Below are 23,996 nucleotides of genomic sequence, written 5' to 3' on the forward strand. Positions count from 1 at the left end.
CCTGGCCATTTCCTGGTTGCAGCCATCATTGTTGCTTGGTGGGCCAGGGCTGGGGATTCGAACCCGCCACCTTAGGTGTATGTGGCTGGTGCCTTAGCCGATTGAGCCACAGGCGCCGAGCCTAAAAAATAAATTCTAAAAGAAATTTTTACTTTGGGAAAATGACATGTGGGATAAAAAGATTACTGTTAGGGTGGGGACTTGCTAGGAGCTCACAGCATGGGTAGAGAAAGATTACTCACACAAAGATTAAAACAGTTTTAAAGAAAGTAAGTTTAGACCCACATCAGAGAAAAAGACAATTAAATTCAAGAAGAAAGGAAGGGGGAGGAAGCTCAGTAAGTTCCCTTCTATCAGGTACAGTGTAGCAGTATACGACACACTTCCTGGGTAAAGGACTCTATTACAACTCAGACTTTGGATTTTACCTTACAAAGGCATAATGTAACCTAATGCATGTAACCACCATATTAACCTGAAATTTAAAAAATAAGATTTATTTTGCTCTGTTTATCAAAGGGATGGGGGGGGGGAGAAAGGGAATGAGACACACAGCACAGGAGAGAGAGATATATGCCAGGCTAAAAAAAAATTAAATTAAAATAGCACTTATAATATCAATAGAAGTATAAGATATACCATACATTAGTTATAAGACATAAAAACATTATGTATAGGCGAAACACCTATATGTCTCTGACCAAAAATGCCATTTGAGAGAGAGCAGTGAAAAGACTATGTGCAGGCACACTTGTGAGAAACTGAGGCAGAATCCCATGTGGCTGGGTTAGTTCCAGGCCTAACATGCTTTGGCTGGAATAGCATTTCCAGACTGTGTTAAGGAATTAAGGTTGACTTTATAAGGCCAATGAAAAAGCCCTTTAGCAAACTGGACAAATATCCATCAGTAACCTTTCCTGATCTGTGGTAAGTGAGGAAGGTCACTTGCTGACAGGTCCAGGAATGGTAATGTGCTAGGGGACCTCAAGAGAAGAGGAATTTATCCAATGCATACAGGTATCTAATGGCACAGATGAAACCTGGGCTCATGAAAGGCTTTTGAGAAGTCCAGCCTGAGAATTCCTTATAAAAGGCTCCAGCAAAAACGCCGTGACTTAAGCCTACATGGGAGCAGAGGTTTGCACACAAATTCCTGTGTGCCCAAGCAGTTTCTCTATGCTTTGCTTAAAGATTCCAAGTAACTGCCTCTAAAAGGCATGGTCAGCAGAACAGGCATTCAAATTGTCTCTTTCCCCCATGGCCTCAGGCTTCATTAGATAAGAACAAAGAAAGTAATAACTGACAACATGTTCCTCATTAAGTTATGTTAAACAGGGTTATGTTGAAAGGGCTATGCTTAAAGGTGTATGTTGGGTGGATTATCAGATTACCAGGGAGAAGCTTACTTGCAGGGCAGATGGTCATAAGATGTTTAAATGGATTAATGAAGTCATTGATGTCCAATGCGCATGTGCAGAGGGATTGTAATGAATATTAATGAGGTCACTGCTGTATAGTACGCATGCACAAAATTCCCTATATAAACCAACAGCAAATAAAGAAGGCTCACCATTTTGCCTGAGCAGCAGATGGTCACCTTTATTTAAAACACAATTTCAATACGTGTGCTTATTCTTCGCAACATTGCTTTCCCATGAGACCCTTATGGCAACATTATGGGAAAATTATAAAGCTTTATTGAGAAGAGTCTCTTCTCCCACACTAGCAAAAAATATTTTTTTTCCTTGGTTGGGGCCACAGTGTTTTATTAGGTCAAGATAGGTCAAGAGATACACGAGTTATATATGGCTTCAGAAGGCCTCAGGCTCAAAACAAGCATAAGTTAAATACAACTCACATAGTAATGTGTTAAGATGACAGTTTTTTAGGAAATACAGAATCAATATAATTTCAATCAATCCCTGAAAATCATTGTGTTTTATTCATTTAACTGTATGATTCTGAATTCCAGCACTACAGTATTTGACTAGATACTGGATAAAGAATGAGACAAATCTAAGACTTCAGATCTGTGTACTGCAAACCCATTTATGATCCGCCTTGGCCTTCTTTTTCTCTACTTCAAGGCCTGTAACACCCAAAATTCATGCCAGGCTGTAGAGAAGGTCTACAAACTATAACCAACCAAATCTTTCTTTAAGACCTAGGAACTAAAAAGGATTTTCACATAAATGATTATCTAAGTACTTATATCGAATTTTGCCTCTTGGCCCACAAAACGTAAAGTATTTATTATTTTGCCCTTTAAGGAAAAGGTTGTGGACCTCTGCTCTAGACCTAGAACACGGGAGTAAAATTTAAAAAAAAAAAAAAAATCTTATTCCCAAATACACTGTTTTTTAACTTTCCCTATATATTCTCAAAAGGTCTCATTTTCTTGATTTCCTCTGCCTTTCTAGGCAAAAAAGCCCCCCCCCAGTTAATCTAAGCATTAATAAGCTTATTGAAATATTTCTAGGACCCTATTAATTACAGCTCTGTGCTCTCCACAAGTTCTAAATATTTTCATGTTATGAAGCACTTTAAGGATGTGATATATGTAAATAGTCAATATATTTTTAAATTCCAAACATAAATTTAAATTAGGAAAACCTTGAATTTTTCCATTGTAATAATTTTCTCTTCACTCTCTCTCTCTCCTACCTGACATTAATTAACCCATAGTCCTGCATCAATGCAACATTAACCCTCCCCATCCCACCACCCAAAAAGCTACCTAATCAGGCCCAATTAAGGGAAGAAAGGTCAACACAAACTTCAGAACTAATAAAAGATATAACATTACAATTTTTAAGTATGTACTGACATGGGCAGTAAAATGGTATTATTTAAACCTCTTTAGTGAATTTGTTTTAGAACAAGAATTATTTATAATTAAGCATACTGAAAACATATGTAAATTAATCTCTACAAAAATTTTCAGCTCCTAAACTACTACTTGATCCTCTCCAGCAATGATAGTATAAAGCCCCTAACATCTATGATTATATAGATATATACAGGTATGTTAATTTACTGATTAATTTTTTTCAGTGTCCCAAAGTAAATATTAGCCTGACCCTATCGAGGCCATTATAAAATTAGGGTTTTTAAAAAAATAAATGAAGCGATCACCACTTTTGAAAACTGTACCTACAAGTACTTTCAGTCAATGTACCAAAAAAAAAAAAAAAACTGATACTACATATCTTATAAGAGGCCAGAATTTAAAACTGAAAAGGCCTGTTCTCCATACTTCTATTACATTTAATCACTGGTTCTATTTAATCTCTGCTTCCATACGTCAAAACCTTTTCTTTCTTTTCTTAAATTCAAGGAAGAAAATAAAAGGAAAAGTCTTTTTGTACTTAAAAGTTTACAATTATAAGCAGAAAAGTTAATCACAAATTGTGTAAGAAATTACACATGATAAAAGTCATCAATAAGCAAAGCAGCAGCACTTGTTCACATTTTAACATAACCTTATAGTCTTCTACTTGTGTACTAAATACATAGCAACACTAACAATGTACATACAATTTTTGATTCTCATCTTTCTTCTTTATACCATAATAGCAATTTCTAAACTTTTCAAATTCATAAATGAGTTTAGGTTTTGTTGCTGTTTTTTTTAATTATTTTGACACTTATATATGATCTACAGAACAAATTAAGTTTTTATTATTCACTTGTATTAGTATTTATTATAATTACTAATAGTCATGGTATAATGGTATGATACAACAGTCATGAGAGAAATGGCAAATATTTACCATTTCACAAATGACAGTGTCATTATGCTGTACAAACTAAAAAAAAAAGTATGATGCAAAAAAATTTGAATTACATAATAAACATTATTTTGTTTTTAAAGTTTAAACAAAGGCTGAGATTTAAACTCTAGACCATTCATTCCAAATTCCAGAAGGTTCTTTAAAAACCAAGACTGAGGCTGGGCTGTGGCTAACACTTACAATCCTAACAATCTGGGAGGCAGAGGCAGGTGGAGTGCTTGAGCTCATGCGTTCCAGACCATCCTGAGCAAGAGCGACATCCCATCTCTACTAAAAACAGAAAAACTAGCTATGCATTGTGGTGGGTAACTGTAGTCCTAGCTACTCTAGAGGCTAAGGAAAGAGGATCATTCGAGCCCAAGAGTTTGAGGTTGCTGTGAGCTATAACACCACAGCACCGTACAGAGAGTGACAAAGTGAAAGTCTGTTTCAAAAAACAAATACATTCATGCATACATACATACTAAGACTGATCATATGCCACCCACAGATACAAAGCCTTTAGGGTAGGAAAAACCTAAAACTTGAACTAACAAAAAGTCTTCCTTTACTATCATGATTTTAATAGTCACCATCATGACTATTAGTGATTATAACAATTACTTATAACTAGTCAAACCATGACTGCAGAAATGTATATAAGTTGCCTGTGGGAGCCCACTCCAGGTGCCCCTGGGAATATTATGTTACATGGCAAATGCATTAATATTTTTCTGAATTCCAATAAAAAGAAAACATAATTCTCTCAATTATACAAAATTCTGGATACAAGAATTTCAGATTAAGAACTAAGGACTTGTAGCATGGGGATATCTTTAAAGAGCTAATCATAAAGAATACATCTGAAGAGATGAGTGAAACTAAAAATTAGTCACAATTCAAAACTCAATTCAATATTTACATTCATCAATTTATGATCTCCTGCAAGTATAAATCACATGTAATATCACAAAGTCATAAAAATAGAAAAGTGTGCCCCCCCCCAAAAAAAAATCACTGAGTTAGAAATGTGATCTCTGATCCCCACCAACCACAAAGGACGTTTATGGGGTCAATAGTCACTGGATCACAAATACATAGTAGCAGGCCGGGGATGGTGGCTCATGCCTGCAATCCTAGCCCTCTGGGAGGCAGAGTGGGACTGCTTAAGCTCAGGAGTTGAAGACCAACCTGAGAATGAGGAAGACCCTGATTCTAAAAAAGAGCCAGGCGTTGTAGTGGGCGCTTATAGTTCTAGCTACTTGGGAGACTGAGGCAAGAGGATCACTTTAGCCCAAGAGTTTGAAGCTGCTGCAAGCTATAACACCATAGCACTCTAACCGAGGGCAACAAAGTGAGACCCTGTCTAAAAAAAAAAAAGAAAAGAAAAAAACAAAACATAGTAGTAATGTTATTTATTGATGCTTAGACATTAAAATGAGTAGAATTAATTTCTTTAAGTGACAGCTATACAGGTGGCAGTTCCTAGAGCAGTAGTTCTCAATCTTTCCAATGCTGTGACCCTTTAATACAGTTCCTCATGTTGTGGCGACCCCCAATCACAAAATTATTTTCGTTGCTACTTCCTAACTGTAATTTTGCTACTGTTATGAATTATAATGTAAGTATCTGATATGCAGGATGTATTTAGGCAACCCCTGTGAAAGAGTCGTTTGACTCCCAAAGGGATCACGGCCCACAGGTTGAGAACCGCCATCCTAGAGGGTAGCATGACCAGAGAGCACAGGGAGGCTCCATGCCCCTTTTCCACATAACATCACCCTTATACAACTCTTCTTCTGCATCCTTTAAAATAAACTAATAAACACGTTTCCTGAGTTTTGTGAGCCCCTCTAGGAAATTAATGGAACCCAACTATGGGGATGTGAAAACCCTGATATATATACCCAGTCAGTCAAAAGTTCTAGGAGCCTGGACTTGAGACTGGCATCTGAAGTACTGTAAGGACAGTCTGGTAGGACTCAACCCTCAGCCTGTAGAATCTGATGTTATCTCCAGGTATACTGTCAAAATTGATATGAATCATTTCACTGCAGAACTGAGTGTTTGGTGTATGAGGAAAAAGCCCCACATACTTTGTTACACAAATGTTCTGTGTTGTGAAAGTATGGGAGAAATTTAGTTTCCTTTCTCCTATATCCTCAGACCATTCCTTATAAAAACACAAAGCCAAGAGCAGAGGGAGGAGACCACAAAGCAAACTAATAACAGAAGGAAACATCTTCAATATAAATCTGCAAAATCCCTACAGCTAATATATTAACTGAATGTTTTCTTCCAAGGATTCAGAACAAGAAATGAGGAGGTTTCCTTCTATTCAACATTGTACTGGAAGTCCTTGCCAGTACAACGAGGCAAGAAAAAGACTAAAGGGCATCCACAAATTAGAAGGAAAGGGTAAAACTATCAGTGCTTACAGACAGCATGATAGAAAATCCTCAGAAATATACAGCAAAGCTACCAGAATGAAACATATAATTTAGAAAGATAGCAAAATATTGGGTAATATAAATTATGTTCCTATATAATAGCAATAAACAACTAGAAATAAAATTTTACAATCACTCCAATCACAATAACATCAAAAATAAAAAATAGGGGCTGGGTGTAGTGGCTCACTACTGTAATCCTAGCGCTCTGGGAGGCCAAGGTAGGTTGACTGATTGAGCTCCAGAGTTCTAGACCAGCCTGAGGAAGAATGAAACTCCATCTCTACTAAAAATACAAAAACTGGCTGGGAGTGCTCCAGGGGCGCAATCAGTTAGCACATGGTACTGATATAACAAAAGCTAGCTTGGGGGGGGGGGGGGGACACGGGTTTGCCAGTGTCCCAGCTACCTGGGAGGCTGAGGCAAGACGAGCACTTGTACTCAAGAGTTTAAGGTTGCTGTGAGCTGTGACTCCACACCACTCTACCCAAGGCAACAGACTGACACTCTGTCTCCAAATAAAAAAAGAAAAAATAAAATAAAAATAGGAATAAACTCAAACATTATATGATAAAAACTATTAAGATACTGCTGTGGAATCTTAAGAATAAATGGAGATTAAGATACAACAAGTTCATGGATAAACAAATGCACTATTATGCAAGAAAAAAGTATTCCCAAATTCACCTATGCATACGAAGTCTGACAATTAAGATCAAAAACTTATGGCAGGAAAAAGTGCTACATGCCTCATTGCTGAATTATCACTACAGTCACCTTCAAAAGACTCCCCTATGTGAAGATATGCACTGATACCAGCACCTAGTCCACCCTTCAAACCAATTTTTTGGAACTCCTTTTCTGGAATGACCCTCAAAGCCATCTATCTTCACACAAGATCTGACAATGAAGTTTGCAAACTTTCCACCATGCACTTAACACTGGCAGCACTGTACAAACCAATTCGATAAGGTTTCATAACTTTGGCATATCACTGTCTCACAGCTGTGTTTGTGTCAACACGCGCTGGTGTCTTGCTGAGTGGCATTCATTATTACTGTTGCATGTTTTAATATGCTGGATGACAGCTCTAATGGCCATTCAAAAAGAAGAGTTCCAAAATTGTTTTGAAGGGTGGAACAGAAGCTGGCATTGGTACACAACTTCCCATTACAGTCACTGTAATGACTGATATTCAGCAACAAAGTATACAGCACTATTTCTAGGATGAGTTCACGAACTTAAGTAACAGGCCTTCTATAATGCAGTCCCAATAAAATCCTGAAAGGAGGAATTGACAAATGGCATCTAACTTTACACAGAAAGGCAAACAACCTAGAAAAACCAAAAAACAATTGTGAAACAGAAAATAGGAAATAATGCTTGATTTCAAGCATATAGTAACCAAAACAGTTTGATAATTGGCTTAAAAAGTCTTACAGATCAGTGGAATATAGTAGAACATCCAGAAACAGACACACATTAAATGGTCAAATGATTTTTTTCAAAGAGAGAATGGTGATTGGAACTTGAAAGGAGTCTTTTCAACAAATGATGCTGAAACAACTGGGCTGCTATTCAGGAAAAAAAATAATGAACACTGAAGCTACCTCACATCATAAACAACTTGAAACCCATAGTAGATCAAAATATAAGGGATAGGGCTCTAGAATCTTGAGAAAAAAGGGACAAAGAAATCTCTTTTTATTTAGCTTTATGCAAAGCAGTTAAGCAAGAAAAAGAAAATGCAGGTATACAAATTGGAAAGAAGGAGGTGAAATTATAATTATAAACAGATTATTTTGCTTTTATCTCTCCAAAACCATAATCTGACTAAAATATAACCACAATAATTCAGTATATGAAATTAATCAAAAAATTAGCATCTGTACACTAATAGAATTAGAAAGTACAAAGACTGAAAATCTCCCTTTATGACAGAAATAAACATAACAAAATATTTAGGCATATAATCCATAAGAATTAAGCAAGTTTTATATGTAGAAAAAACTTTCCTATGCTACTCGTAAGACTAGAGCAAATGGCAGCACCATAGTTTAATGTGAGAAGATTCAACATCATAATAACTTCAAACCTCTTTAAGTTAACCTAGAGGTTTCATAAGATCTATATACAAACAATAAGATTATTTTAGGAATCAGAACAAGTGATTCTAAATTCTCTGTGGAAAAATAAGCAAGCAATAGTTGCCAAGAATTCTCTCAGAATGAAAAGTAATGAGATATGTCTTATCATTCTAGACAAATGGGGACTTTTGTCTAATGAAAACTAAAGGGCAAAATCATTGGAGGAATTTTTTTTTCCAAAGTCTCAAAAAATAGACAACTAATAATATTTATAAATAAAAACAGAAGATAATTTTAAAAAAACAGATCATGCCTGGGCAGTGCCTATGGCTCAGTAGGTAGGGTGCTGGCCCCATATACCAAGGGTGGTGGGTTCAAACCCGACCCCAGCCGAATGCAACAACAAAATAGCTGGGCGTTGTGGCAGGCACCTGTAGTCCCAGCAACTCAGGAGGCTGAGGCAAGACAATCACCTAAGCCCAGGAGTTGGAGGTTGCTGTGAGCAGTGTGACACCATGGCACTCTAACAAGGGCAATAAAGTAAGACTCTCTCTCTATGAAAAAAACAGATCATGACAAATCTTACAGACAATAGAAAACGAAGAAATACTTCAAATTCGTTCTACTTCACCTGGATATACCTGATATTAAAATTGGAAAAAATAAATTATTATTAAGGGAAATTACAAACATATTTCACTTATAAATAAGGATGCAATATCCTAAACATATTAACAAGTTGAATTAAAAATTATTGTTCAAATAATGTACTCTGGTCAAAATTAAATCCAATTTATGTGAGAATTAGTCACTATTTTCTTTTATTTTTTTTTTCCTTTCCCCCATGCCTTCCCTCCTTCTCTCTCTGTCTGCTCTCCCCTTAACCCACCCCCCACCATGTCATTAATTGTCCTCATATCAAAGTTCAATGCATAGGACTCATGGTTCTCCATTCCTATGATGCTTCACTAATAATAATGTGTTCCACCTCCAACCAGGTTAATACAAATGCTGCAAAATCTCCATTTTTTTAATGGCTGAATAGTATTCCATGGTATACATATACCACAGCTTACCAATCCATTCCTGGGTTGAGGGGCATTTAGGCTATTTCCACATTTTAGCGATTATAAACTGAGCTGCAAAAAACAGTCTAATACAAGTGTCCTTATAATAAAAGGTTTTTTTTCCTTCTGGATAGATGCTCAGTAATGGGATTGCAGGATCAAACGGGAGGTCTACGTTGAGTTCTTGGAGGGTTCTCCATGCTTTCTTCCAAAAAGGTTGTATTAGTTTGTAGTCCCACCAGCAGTGTAAAAGTGTTCCTTTCTCTCTACATCCGCGCCAGCATCTGCAGTTAAGAGATTCTGTGATATGGGTCATTCTTGCTGGGGTTAGATAATATCTCAGAGTGGTTTTAACTTGCATTTCTCTAATAATTAGGGATGGTGAGCATTTTTTCATATGTTTGCTAGCCATTTGTCTGCCTTCTTTAAAGAAGATTGTGTTTATCTCTCTTCCCCATTAATGTATGGGATTGTTGCCTTTTTTCATGTGGACTAATTTAAGGGCTCTATAGATCCTAGTTATTAAGCTTTTGTCTGATTCAAAATATGCAAATATCCTTTTCCCATTTGGTAGGGTGTCTATTTGCTTGAGTTGTTGTCTCCTTAGCTGTACAGAAGCTTTTTAGCTGTACAGATTCCGTTTAATTAAATCTCATTTGTTTATTTTTGTTGTTGTTGCAATTGCCATGGCAGTCTTCATAAAGTCTTTCCCTAGGCTGATTTTTCCAGTGTTTCTCCTATGTTCTCTTTGAGGATTTTTATCATTTCATGCCTTAAATTTAAGGCATGAAAATTTATCCATCTTGAATAAATTTTTCTGAGTGGAGAAAGGTGGGTCCAGTTCAGTCTTTTACATGTGGATATCCAGTTCTCCCAGCACCAGTTATTAAATAGGGAGTCTTTCCCCCAACGTACATTCTTGGTTGGTTTATCAAAGATTAGGTGGTTGTAAGTTGTTGGTTTCATTTCCTAGTTTTCTATTTGATTCCAAATGTCTATGTCTCTATTTTGGTGCCAGTACCATGCTGTCTTGACCACTATGGCCTTGTAGTATAGCCTAAAATCTGATATGCTGATGTCCCCGACTTTGTTTTTATTACTAAGAACTGCCTTAGCTATACGGGGTTTTTTCTGGTTCCATACAAAACATAGAATCATTTTTTCCAAGTCTTAAGAATAGGATGTTGGTATTTTAATAGGGATGGCACTGAATCAGTAGATTGCTCTGGAAAGTATACACATAATGTTGATTCTTCCCAGCCATGAGAATAATATGTTTTCCCATTTGTTAAAGTCCTCTGCTATATCCTTTGTTAGGGTGTCATAATTTTCTTTATGGAGGTCCTTCACCTCTTCTGTTAGGTATACTCCTAGGTATTTCACTTTCTTTGGGGCTATGGTGAAGGGAGTTGTGTCCTTAATTAGCCTCTCATGCTGTTATTGGCAACTGACTTGTGGACATTGATTTTAAATCCTGAGACACTACTATAATTTTTGATGACTTCCAGGAGTCTTGTGGTGGAGTCTTATGGTTCTCTAAGTATAAGATCATATTGTCAGCAAAGAGGGAGAGTCTGACTTCCTCTGCTCCCATTTAGATGTCCTTTATTTTCCTGTCTTGCCTAATTGTATTGGCTACAACTTCCAGCACTATGTTGAAAAGTAATGGGGACAGAGAACAACTTTGTCTGGTTTCAGTTTTAAGTGGAAAAGCTTTCCGTTTAAGTCCATTCAGTAAAATATTAGCTGTGAGTTTGTCATAGATAGCTTTGATCAGTTTAAGAAATGTGTCACCTAGTCCTAAACTCTTCAATGTTCTAATTAGAAAAGGATTCTGAATTTTACCATTGTTTTTTCTGTATCTATTGAGATGACAAAGAAATCTTTATAACCTTTCTTAACAATTCTCAAAAACAAACTGTTAAAAAAACAAAAATACTATTAAATGGCATCAAAATGACAAAACATTTGCTCTTTCAAAGACACAAAATAAGAAAATGAAAAGGAGAGCCACAGAGTCTAAGACAGTATTCCAAAATATGTATAAAAAAAAAGTTAGGAATGAGCAAATGGTATAAATAGGTAATTAATAAAACAAGGTAGACAAAAGACCAATAGCACATATCACTTCATCAGGGAAACACAATAAAGCCAAAATAAGAAACTAATACTACAAGAATGGCTAAAGTTTAAAATACTGAAAATACCAATTGTCAGCAAAAATGTAGAACATTTGGAAATCTCATTCACATTTGGCTAGAATAAGAAATAGTATAATACATCCAATTTGTAAAACAGTTCTATAGCTAAACCTACAATTGCCATATAACCTAACATTCCCAAATCCTAGATATGCATACCAAGAAAAATGAAAACCTATATCCACACAAACACAAATATGTTCACAGGATGTTATTCAGCTAAGTAAATGCTGGAAACAATCTAAATGTTTATCAACTGATGAAATGAAAAATTGTGGCATATCCCATTCTATGAAACCTTTTTTAATAATTTAAAAAATACAACACTGATATATGCAACAATATGATGACATATGTCATATATCTCTACAGCTAATATCATATTCAATGGCATGAATCTCAGTATGAAAGACATTAAAAACAAAAGAATGTATGTTGTTTCAATTCTAGTCATAGGCCATTAGAGAAAAGGCAAAATGCAAAACTGGATAGAAAGCAGGTAAGTGATTGCCTGGCACCAGGGATTAAGAGTGAGAAAGGAACACAAAGGAATATTTTGAGTGATCAAAATGTTCTGAAACTTGATTACGGTAATGGTTATCCAAGTAAGTCAGTCATTAAAATCCATATGCTTAAAATGACGTACATTACATCTCAAAAAGCTGGGGGAGAAAAACTTGCCAGATATTTTTGTGGAGCTAAATAAATTAACCAGAAAGTTTATTTGGAAAAACAAGCCAACTAAGAACAGCCAGAAAAACCCTAAAAACAACAACAATGAGGAAAGAGTGCCCTGGTACTACCATACGTTAAAACATACTATAAAAACTCTCTAAGTAAAATGTTTCATATTAGTTCATGAAGTGACTAACAAACCAGAAAAGCTATAAATAAGTAAAATGCATATGAATATTTAGTACACAATTAAGGCAACATGGCAAATCAGTGGAGGAAAAGATGGATTTTTTTAAATATATCATTGGGATAATTAGCCATAAGGAAAGAGAAAAACTTAGATGTTGTTCACACTATAAATAAAGGACAAAATCCAATGGATCAGAAATCTAAATGTGAAAAAACTGAACTACTCAAATACTACAAGAAAATGTGGGTGGATTTATCTTAACACCTGGGAACAAAGGTGTTTAATTACTGTATGATGCAAAATGCAGGTGGAAGATAGGAAAAGCCTGGCAAATTTGACTACATAGAAATAAACTTCTCCATGAGTTAAACACAAAAGTAAAACAACAAATCACAAACTACAAAATTAATTGCAACATCTGCAATTAGTAAGGATCATAGACAAGGAATAAATACACCTAATTCATAAAATACACCTACATAAAACTGAAAGAAAATAATGCTCAAAAGAAAAATGGGCAAGATACAAGAACAAATATGAATATTTCAAAGAAAAAGAAACATTATTTACGGATTAAATAGTCTTTTAATCCATAACTTAAAAAAGCTCAATCTTACTAACAAGGAAATATAATTTAAGATTACAATAAGAAACATAATACGATATCATTTTTCACCTATCAAACTGGCAAAAAGTCTGCTGATATAAAGGTTCTTGATTAAGACCAAGAAGAAAAACAAGCACTTGCAAACATTGTTGAAAGGAATGCAAAGTGGTTCATTCCCAAAGAAGCAAGTATCCTTCAATCCAACAGTCCCACTTTTAAAAGAATCTGAACCAAAGAATACTAATTAAAATATGAAAAGACATTTCTACTAGACTATTTACTATAATACTCTCAAGTAAAGCAGAACACTAAAGCATCTGATTGAATAAGTTTAGATTTTTAGGACCTTGAATTAGACAAAAATGGTATAACACCAAAGTACAAGCAATAAAAAATATAGTCAATAATGTGAGCTTCACCAAAATTAAAACCTTTGTGCTTCAAAACACATTAAGAATGTAAAAAGACAAGCCTCAGACTTCAAGAAAATATTTGCAAATTATCTATCCAATAAGGGATCAATATCCAGAATATATGAAGAACTCTTAAAACTCAATAATTTTAAAAACTGAATTAAAAACCGGCCAAAAAAAGTATCTCAAGTATGGGGGTGGGTATCCAATGTACTCAATACTATTATGAAACTAATAGAGATATACTTACATATTCATACAAATTATAAAACACAAAGATAACCCAAAAAGAAAGGAGGGAAGGAAAAGAGGGAGACAAGAGGAAAGAGGAAGGTGGTGGGGGGGGAATTTGGTGGGATCTCACCTAATGTACTCAATGCAAGGGTACATTTCAAAACAACTAAGAGTATATTATAAATGTCTTACCACAAAAATAAATGAGGTGATGGTTATGTTAATTAGTTTGATTTAAACATTCCACATTATATATCAAATCATCATATTGTACCCCATATATGTATACAGTTATGACTTAATAAAAATTAAATTATAAAAAACACAGGCCAAAGGGCTTGAACAGGCATTTTTCCAAAGAAGATCTACAAAGAGCTAATATGTTCATGAAGGATATTCAATATCAGTAGCCATTAGGGAACTGCAATAAAAACCATAATCAGAGGGTACTTTCCTTCCACTAGGATGACTACACTCAAACCTAGACAATCACAAGTGTTGACAAGAATATAGAGAAAGTAGAACCCTCATATATTACTGGTAGAAATGTAAAATGGTATGGCTACATGGGAAAAAAGTTTTGGCAGTTTCTCAAAATGCTAAGTGCTACCCTCCAACTCAACAATTCTATTCCTGGGTATTTACCCAAAAGAATTAAAAATACTTTATCTATATAAAAACTTATACACAAACACTCATAACACCATCATTCAAAACAGACAAAAAGTACGATCAATCCAAATGCCCACCAATTCATAAATGAATAAATAAAATGCAGTATATCCATATGATAGACAGTTTGCACTGCATATCCATGAATTGTGCGTTGAGGGATGGAAATTTTTCCAAAAAGTAAAAAACAATTTAAAAAAACAAGGTAGCATAAAATAAAACAAAAAGCAATACAGTGTAACTATTTATACAGCATTTATCTTTTGTGAGGTATTACAAGTAATCCAGAGACAATTTAACTTATAAAGAAGTATGTGTAGGTTATATGCAAATACTACATCATTTATACAAGGGACTAGAGCATCCACTAATTTTGGCACAGAAGGGAGGGGGAAGTAAATCCCCCACAGACACTGAGACATAATACAATGACTGTATTATGAGGAAATAAGAAAGAATAAAGTATTCATGCCACAATCTAGATGAACCTTGAAAACATACACTAAGTGAAAGAAGCCAGTCATAAAGGCCATTTCTATATGATTCCACTTAAATGAAATATTCAGAAAAGATAAATATACAGAGACAAAAAGTAGGTTAGTGGTTGCCAGAGGTTAGGGATGGGTATGAGATTTCATGCTGGAAAGAGACTGTGGTGATAACTTCACAACTTTGAAAATTAACTGATTTTCACAGTTTTAAAAAGTTGAATTTTATAGTATGTGTATTATACTTCAAAATAGCTTTTTAAAAAATAAAACACTCAAGCTGAAAATCAAATCAAAGATTTCATACCCTTCACAGTGGCATCAAAAAAAAAAAAATGAAATACCTTGGAATATACTTAACGAAGGATGTGACAGATATCTACAGAGAGAACTATGAAACGCTGAGAAAAAAAATAGCAGAGGATATTAACAGCTATAAGAACATACCACGCTCATGGCAGGGAAACATCAACATTGTTAAAATGTCTATACTACCCAAAGTAATCTACAGATTTAATACAATCCCCATTAAAATTCCAATGTCATACATGCTCATAGTAGGGAAACATCAACATTGTTAAAATGTCTATACTACCCAAAGTAATCTACAGATTTAATACAATCCCCATTAAAATTCCAATGTCATATTTTTAAGATGTTGAAAAAAAATAGTTCTACAATTTGTATGGAACCAGAAAAAACCCTGAATAGCCAATGCAGTTCTTCAAAATTACAAATGTAGACACATCATGTTACCACACTTCAGGTTATACTAGAAGTCTATATCAATCAAAACAGCATGGTACTGCCATAAAAACAGACACATAGATCTACAGAACAGGACAGAGAATCTAGAGATGAAACTAGCTTCATATCACTAAAGCAAACAAAAGCATACAATGGAAAAAAGAATCCCTATTTAATAAATGGTGCCGAGAGAACTGGTTAGCCACTTGTAAGAGATAGAATGTAGACTTGTACCTCTTACCACTTACCAAATTCACAATGAATAAAAGATTTAAAAGATTTAAATCTAAGAAGCGAAACTATAAAAATTCCAGAAGTGCGGGGGAAAACTCTTAATAATATAGACCTTGGGAAAGTATTTATGAAGATGACCCCAAAGGTAATCACAGAAACAGCAAAAATAAGTAAATGGGACTTGATAAAGTTAAAAAGTTTTTACACAGCTAAAAACACAACTGACAAAGCAAAGAGATAAACTTTAGAGTAGGAGAAGATATCTACATGCTACAAATTGGACAAAGGGCTGATAATCACAATCTAGAGAACCCAAACATATCAATAAGAAAAGAGCAAATGACCCCATTAACTGGGCAAGAGACATGAACAGAATCTTTACTCATGAGGACAGATGAATGGCCAACAAACAAATGAAAAAAATGCTCATCATCTCTAATTACCAGAGAAATGCAAATCAAAACCACTTTGAGATAGCACCTAACCACAGTGAAAACAGACCACATCACAAGGTCTCAAAGCAACAGAAGCTTGGCATGAGTGAAGAGAGAAGGGAACACTCCTGCACTGTTGGTGGGACTGCAAACTAGTACAGCCTTTATGGAAAGAAGTATGGAGAATCCTCAACAAACTGCCAACTAACTAAAAATAGACCTTCCATATGACCCGACAATCTCATTATAAGGTATCTACCCCCCCCCAAAAAAAGTCATTTTACCATAAGGGGATTTACACTCAAATGTTTATGGCTCCACAATTCACAACAGCAAAGATGTGGAAACAACCCAAATGCCCTTCAACATAGGGATAAATTTATAAATTGTGGTATAAGTATACCACTGAATACTGTTCAGCCATAAAAAAGAAAAAAGAAATTTGTATCTTTTATAACAACTTGGATGGATCTGGAGAACACTCTCCTAAGTATCACAGGAATAGAAAAACAAGCATCACATGTACTCAATACTAATTTGAAACTAGTAGATAAACAACTATGTGCCCATAAGAGAAAAACTCAAATTAAATTCAAGATGGGGAGTAAGGGGCAGAGGGTTTGGGGAAGTGGGGAAATGTGTATAAGTATCTGGCACACTTTCTGGGTGATGGACTTAACTACAATTTGGACTTTAACCTTACAAATGGGAACAATGTAACCTAATCATGTGTATCCTCATAGTAATCTGAAATTTAAAAAAAAAAAAAAAAAAAAAAAGAAGATGAAGAAGAAAAAAAACTTTCCCAACAAGGTCCATAAAGTCCCTTTCCAGGCAATTCCACCTGCATTATTATCACCACAGATCGGTGCTGCCTTTTCTTGAAATTCACATAAATTCACTTTTTGTGTTGTGGCTTTTTTTTTTCATGTTTGAAATACATCCATGTTGTTTTATGTATCTAAATAAATAAATAAATGCAGTTTATCATATGTTGTACTTCAATAAAACCATTACAAATACAATTCTTTAATTTATATGGAATAACACAGTGATTACATGAATTTTCAATAACCAAGGTTTTTCTTTTCCAATTCTTTAATCATTTCTTCAAATTGTAGCACTTGTTTATTATTCATATTAAATAGGTATATATGGCTGGACTCCTGTAGTTCAGCAGTTAGGGCGCCAGCCACATACAGCAGGGCTGGCAGGTTCAAACCCAGCCCGGGCCTGCTAAACAACAATGATAATTACAACAGAAAAAATAGCCAGACGTTGTGGCAAGTACCTATAGTCCCAGCTACTTGTGAGGCTAAGACAAGAGAATCACTTAAGCCCAAAAGTTTGAGGTTGCTGTAAGCTGTGACACCGTGAGACTCTGTCTCAAAAAAAAAAAAAAAAAGTATGTAGGTCTTAATATTACTTGTGGAAAATATTGTGATCATTGCAAACTCAAAAAAACAAAGAAAAATTAAAAAAATACAGATTGGAGAAGATAATTTTCAAGACACTAAAGAAAAGGAAGGAAAAGAAAAAAAAAGAACTAGAAGAAAAATTAGTGATATATTTCTAAAACTTCTACTTGGCGCTCCCAAAATCTCTGGACAGGCTGACTGCTAAAGGACAAAGCTAGTCTAGAAAGACTAAAATAAGTACCTAAGTACCCACTTCTAAAACTTGTACAAATCCAAAAGGAAACTAGGCAACAGGAAAAAGTCCACAAAAAAAATCTGAAATGGCAACACGTATAAAGAAATCTCACTGGTCAACAGACTTAAAAGTAAATACAATGTGAAAGATTAACCTGCTTAAACTAAGATAAGAAAGTGGATGATTCATCACTATGCAGGGTCCTTCATTTAGGTAGTCTTTTTTTTTCTTTTTTTTTTTTTGAGGCAAAGCCTCAAGTTGTCGCCCTGGGTAGAGTACCATTGCATCACAGCTCAAAGCAACCTCCAGTTCCAGGGCCTAAGCAATTCTCTTGCTCCAGCCTTCTGAGTAGCTGAGACTACAGGCACCCGTCACAACACCCGGCCATTTTTTGGTTGTAGTGGTCATTGTTGTTTTGGCAGGCCCCGGCTGGATTGGAACCCACCAGCTCTGGTGTATGTGGCTGATGCCTTAGCCACTTGAGCTACAGGAGCTGAGCCTAGGTAGTCTATTAAATGGTTAGGTTCAGCTCTCCTCAGAGCTCCCATTATAGACAGACAATACCAAAAAAAAAAAAAAATATATCACTTTCTCATTTCATCTCATCATGATATACTCACCATCTTCAGCTTTTTTTTTTTTTTTAAAGAGACAGAGTTTCACTTTATTGCCCCGGGTAGAGTGCTGTAACATCACAGTTCACAGCAACCTCCAACTCCTGGGTTTAGGCGATTCTCTTGCCTCAGCCTCCCAAGTAGCTGGGACTACAGGCACCCCCACAACGTCTGGGTATTTTTTTGTTGCAGTTTGGCCAGGGCCAGGTTTGAACCCACCAACCTCGGTATATGGGGCCGGTGCCCTACTTACTGCCACTGCCCCAGCCTTCTTTTACTTTCAGATATACTAAATTAAGAAAAGAAAACCAAGGAATTATTTTGTTATTGCTTATTTGGCTTTGCTTGATTTTGCTTATCACACTTTGGATCATTTTTGGCCAATAAAATGTATCAGATAAAATTCAAAATGGTTCGCACAAGCTAGCACAAAAAAAAAAAAAAAAACAAAAAAACTCATTTTCCCTTTTCTAATCCCTTCCCCTAGAAGTAGTATTTTTTAAGTAACTAACAAAGAAAGCAAAAGTTCAAGTCATTTCAAGTGGCAGTAATCTGCCAAAAAACAAACATGAATTAGGTATACAAATGTGCACTGACCTTCCAGTAGTCAGATTGTAAACTGTAGTACCTCTGGTATGCAGATAATGCTGAAAGAAGAAAAACAATTATGAGTCACAATTACATCTCATTTTAAAATCAATAATACAAGTTTTAAGAAACCTGGCTTATGACAAGACTCTACCCATCTCCCAGCAGACAGTCATGTCTTAAAGACCAAACAATCTAAAAATCCAGACCTCCCAAATACTCAGGAGTTCAAGAATGTAAAAACAGGGTCAAATTTCAGACTTGAACTTGAACAGCATCTAGGTTAACCCATTGGATCAACATGACCTCCTTCAGAGATCAAAATTAACATAGGATTAAGACTTTCTAAGGATATCCCAGAATGTTACAGATTATTTCTCATAAGAGACCTCACTTCCAAGACTAACTAATAACTTAAACACCTCAAAGAGCAAAGAAACTATTTATTTTGTGACACTTCCTTTAATACAATCAAAACAAAAAAACAAAAACCCGCCCCACAATGACCTTTTTCCACCTCAATTACAAAATATATTCCTCCATTTTGAGAAATAAAAAGCTTTGAAAAACTTAAAGTAGCTCCTGTCAACAACAACAACAAAAAAAGTTTCAGTAAAGTGAGGGCAACAAAGTCAACTGAAAGTTACATTTAACTATATAAGAATTAGTAGAGATAGCCCTTTTAAAAAAAAAACTGAGGAGCAAACCCCATTCCTTATCAATTAAATCAGAATTTCTTGGGGGTAGGGGTAAGCACTTTAAGATCCTCAGTTGATCTTATGAAGAACATCTAAGATTGAGCAACTCCCTAAAGACAAAGGCAGTAAAAGAGAAACAGAAGTAGGATGTAAGAAGTAGCAGCAGCTTGGATACATACCAACATGCTAGGAATTTTTACAAATGAAGTAATTTATGAATGTCAGACATCTGTACAATGGAAGCTGCAGATATTACCCAAAATGCTTTTATAAAATTTTTTTAAGTTTTTTTTAAAAGACAGAGTCTCACTTTATCACGCTTGGTAGAATGCCGCAACATCACAGCTCACAACAACCTCCAACTCCTGGCCTTAGGTGATCCTCTTGCCTCAGCCTCCAGAGTAGCTGGGACTACAGATGCCACCACAATGCCTGGCTATTTTTTGTTGCAGTTTGGCCGTGCCAGGGCCAGGTTTGAACCTGCCACCCTCGGTATATGGGGCCGGTGCCTTACCCACTGAGCCACAGGCGCTGCCCACTTTCATAAAATTAGGCAAAAATTCAAAGTAATGAGAATTTGCTCTATCAGATATTGAAATTATAAAGTTTTAAGAATTAGAATAGAAAAGAACAAAACTTAAAGCCCAACACAAGACTTTGGCATGAATAAGAATTACCATAGGGCATTTTCAACATAAGAAGCACCCAAGAACTTACATATAAGCAAAAGAGTAAAATTTCCACTGGGAATGGTGGTGTGCCTGTAGTCCTAGCTATTCAGAAGGCTGAGATTAGGCAGACTCCTTGAGCCCAGGAATTTGAGGCTATAAGAGTGAGCTATGATGGTGCCACTGCACTCCAGCCTAGGTGACAGAGGGAGACCCCACCTCTTCAAAAAAGGAAAAAAATGAAATTTCTAATTCATACCATGCACTAAAACAATTTGAATAATAAATTAAAAAGCAAAATAAAAAACAGGGCCATAAAAGTACTAGATGAAAACATGACGGGGGGAAATATTTTTCTGATAATCAGTAAAGAATTTTAACTTCTGGTTTAAGATACACAGGCTAAGGTAAGGAGAACCAGGCTAACTAAGAAGCACTCAACTCTCTCATTCAGTCCCTGACGTTTTTTAAGCAATCTGACCAAAAAGATACAGACAGATTCTCCAATAAAAGGCCATGCAGATCATATTCAGAGTCCTACCCACATGCTCAGAACCTCCACCTCCAGTTCTCTATTCTACCAATCTTAAAAATATATATAGCTAAGAATTGCCAGACATCTAAAGAAAGCTTCTAGCCAAAAAGAGAGAAACATAAATAGAAAAATGCAATCTAAAAAAAAAAAAAAATAGACAATGCACAGGGAAAGAAATACTTCAAGAAACTCTTACTAGCTGGGCGCAGTGGCTCACATCTGTAATTCTAGCACTCTGGGAAGCTGAGACAGGTGGACTGCCTGAGCTCACAAGTTTGAGACCAACCTGAGCAAGAGTGAGACCCCCTTCTCTACAAATAGTGGGGGAACTATAGCTACTCGGGAGGCTAAGCCAAGAGAATCACTTGAGCCCAAGAGTTTGAGATTGCTGTGAACTATGATGCCACTGCACTCTACCCAGGGAGACAAAGTGAGACTCTGTCTCAAAAAAAATAAAAGAAAGAAAGAAACTCTTACTAGTCTTACATAGGGAAGATATTACCTTCCTTGGGGAGTATCTGATCTGTGTAAGAGATCCATCAAATAGAAAAATTAAATTCATAAAGTATGATAGAAGAAATGAATAATAGAAGTTTAGAATAAAAAATAGAAATCTCTCTCAAAGAAACAAAATTAGACAAACTGTATCCTGAAGACCTAATACATCAATAATAGAGCTCCAAAAAGAAAAGAAAAAAAGGAAAGCAGAAAATTAGAGAAATAATTCCAGAAAAACCCACCGAAGAGAAGGTCATGAGTTGCTACTTTAAAGAATCTACAACAGATGTGAATTCTAGAAATAAGGCAATGGAAAAATGCTTTCAAAATACTAAAGGAAAATTCTTTCCAACCTAGAATTATATATCCAAACTATCAGTTAGCAAGGCAGAATAAAGGTATTTTCAGACACACAAAAGCCTTAATAAAAATTATCTCCCAAGTGCCTTTCCTAAAGAAGATACTGACAAACATGCTCCCCTGAGAGTATAGACCAAGAAAGAAAAATATATGATTTACTGAAAGCATGAGACACAACAGAAAGGCCATGAGAATACCCAAAATGAAGAAAAAGAGAGATCCTATGATGGATCCCTACATCTGGATCTACTGTGGCCTATCATTAAAATTCTGCTGCCCTTATAATCTCTTCTCAACCTGAAGACCAAATATCTGTAAGTCATGCCCAGACTTTTATATGGACTTGGCTTTTTCTTGACCATGTTCTGATCAAGTTCCTATTCTCTCTTCTACATTCTATAGTGTGAGAATACATAGTGTGAAGGCTCTCATTTTATCACCCAGAAGTGTTAAATGTCCTGAATTGAACTACTTTTGAAAAATCCACTCTCTTTCATCATATTCCTGATGGATATCCTAGCACCTGGTCCATATTAGTCTTGTCAGGTGTTCTAACAAGTCTTGTCAGTCTTGTATTATGTTTGCCAGGATTCACACATGCCCTGGCCTACTACCTTCCCCAAAAGAGGCTACTGTGAACTTTTGAGTAATCAGAAGCCAAACTATTACCCTGAATCTCGTTTACTTGTTTTACTCCTCCTGAAAGTCTCCTCTAATAATAACAATTTGGCCTTTTCCTTACATAGCTATATTTGCACTTGCTACTCCATTTTTTAAAACTAAACAGTATCTTATTGAGGGATACATTTATCAGTGGTTCTAAAAAAAGAAAAAGGAAAGAAGAAAAGAGAAAAAGCAAGGAAACTAACTGAACATCACAGTCAGACATAGGGTTACACCTATGGAGAAAGAGAGGAGAATACAATTAGAAAGAACAAGTCTAAAGGTATCAGTATCATTCTGTTTCTTAACCTGTATGGCAGGTAGACAGCGTCAACTATAATCCTCCTTAAACATACATATATTTTTAGACCAGTGATTTTCAACCAGTATGCCACAGCACTAGTGTGCCGTGAGAGGATCTTAGGTGTGCTGTGAAAATGTTTAAAGATCATTAATTATTCTTGAAGGAAGTTCAAAGCACAGTAAGTATATTCTTTTTTTTAATCTTTTTTTGATCAACACAATTTAAGTGTGACAAGGAAGTTTAACTATAGGTTCAAGTGTGCCATGAGATGAAAAAGGTGAAAAAATACTGTTTTAAACAATCTCCTTATATATAATACACTGCTCAATAAAGGGGAAAAAAGCATTAAGGATCCGAAAACTGGCAAAAAAATGTTTGAAACAGGCTACAATGTTAACTCACTAGTGACCAAGTTGACTCTGCAACAACATAGTAAATAAATCATCTCCTAATTAGATGAGACACTAAATATTAACCAAAAAATGGAAATTAACATTTTCTAAAACCCCACATGTAATGTTTTCACACTGTTTACTGGTAGTCACAATATAAATACCATAAAAAGAACATTCTGAAGATGTTCAAAGTATAGAAGCATTACCCAAAACATCATCACATATCTGAACAAGTAACTTTTACATTTGAATAATGTTCACCTTTTTGCATAAAGATGATGCTAACCAACTATCACTGCAAGGATATTAGACTATAAGTAATACTTCCAGTTATAAAGAGTTGGTTTTAAGCCATCTCCTGTTTCCTAGTTCTTCACCCATGAGTGTAGCTACCTCTTAAGGTCATTAATTGTCTTGTAGGCCAGACGAGGTGGCTCACGCCTATAATCCCAGCCCTCTGTTAGGCCCTGGAGAGTGGATTACCCTGAGTAGTTTAAGACCAGCCTGAGCAAGAGGGAGACCCCATCTCTAAAAAAAATAGTCAGACATTGTGGTGGGCACCTGTAGTCCTAGCTACTTTGGAGGCTGAGGCAAGAGAATCGCTTGAGCTCAAGAGTTTGAGGTTGTTGTGAGCTATGACCCCACAGCACTCTACCAAGGGTGACTGAGACTATCTCAAAAAAACAAAAAGTCTTGTAATAAGGAAAGCTAACTATATTATCAAAGTAATTGTAACAGAATAGTCAAA

The 23,996-nt window shown here is 35.5% G+C and overlaps 1 protein-coding gene across 13 annotated transcripts in view; it reads right to left on the minus strand.

Annotated features, from left to right (window-relative positions):
• The window catches only part of KDM6A (lysine demethylase 6A), a 234,202-nt gene that overhangs the window by 126,281 nt on the left and 83,925 nt on the right, over positions 1-23,996 (minus strand). For all 13 annotated transcript variants that reach the window (XM_003783789.2, XM_003783787.2, XM_023509757.1 and 10 more), the window contains one exon: positions 19,137-19,186. In XM_003783789.2, coding sequence (XP_003783837.1) covers positions 19,137-19,186 — 50 coding nt within the window. The remainder of the gene's footprint in view (positions 1-19,136; positions 19,187-23,996) is intronic.

This window comes from Otolemur garnettii, unplaced genomic scaffold (assembly GCF_000181295.1).
Source record: "Otolemur garnettii isolate 467f Iridium unplaced genomic scaffold, OtoGar3 scaffold00009, whole genome shotgun sequence".
NCBI classification, from domain to species: Eukaryota; Metazoa; Chordata; class Mammalia; order Primates; family Galagidae; genus Otolemur; species Otolemur garnettii.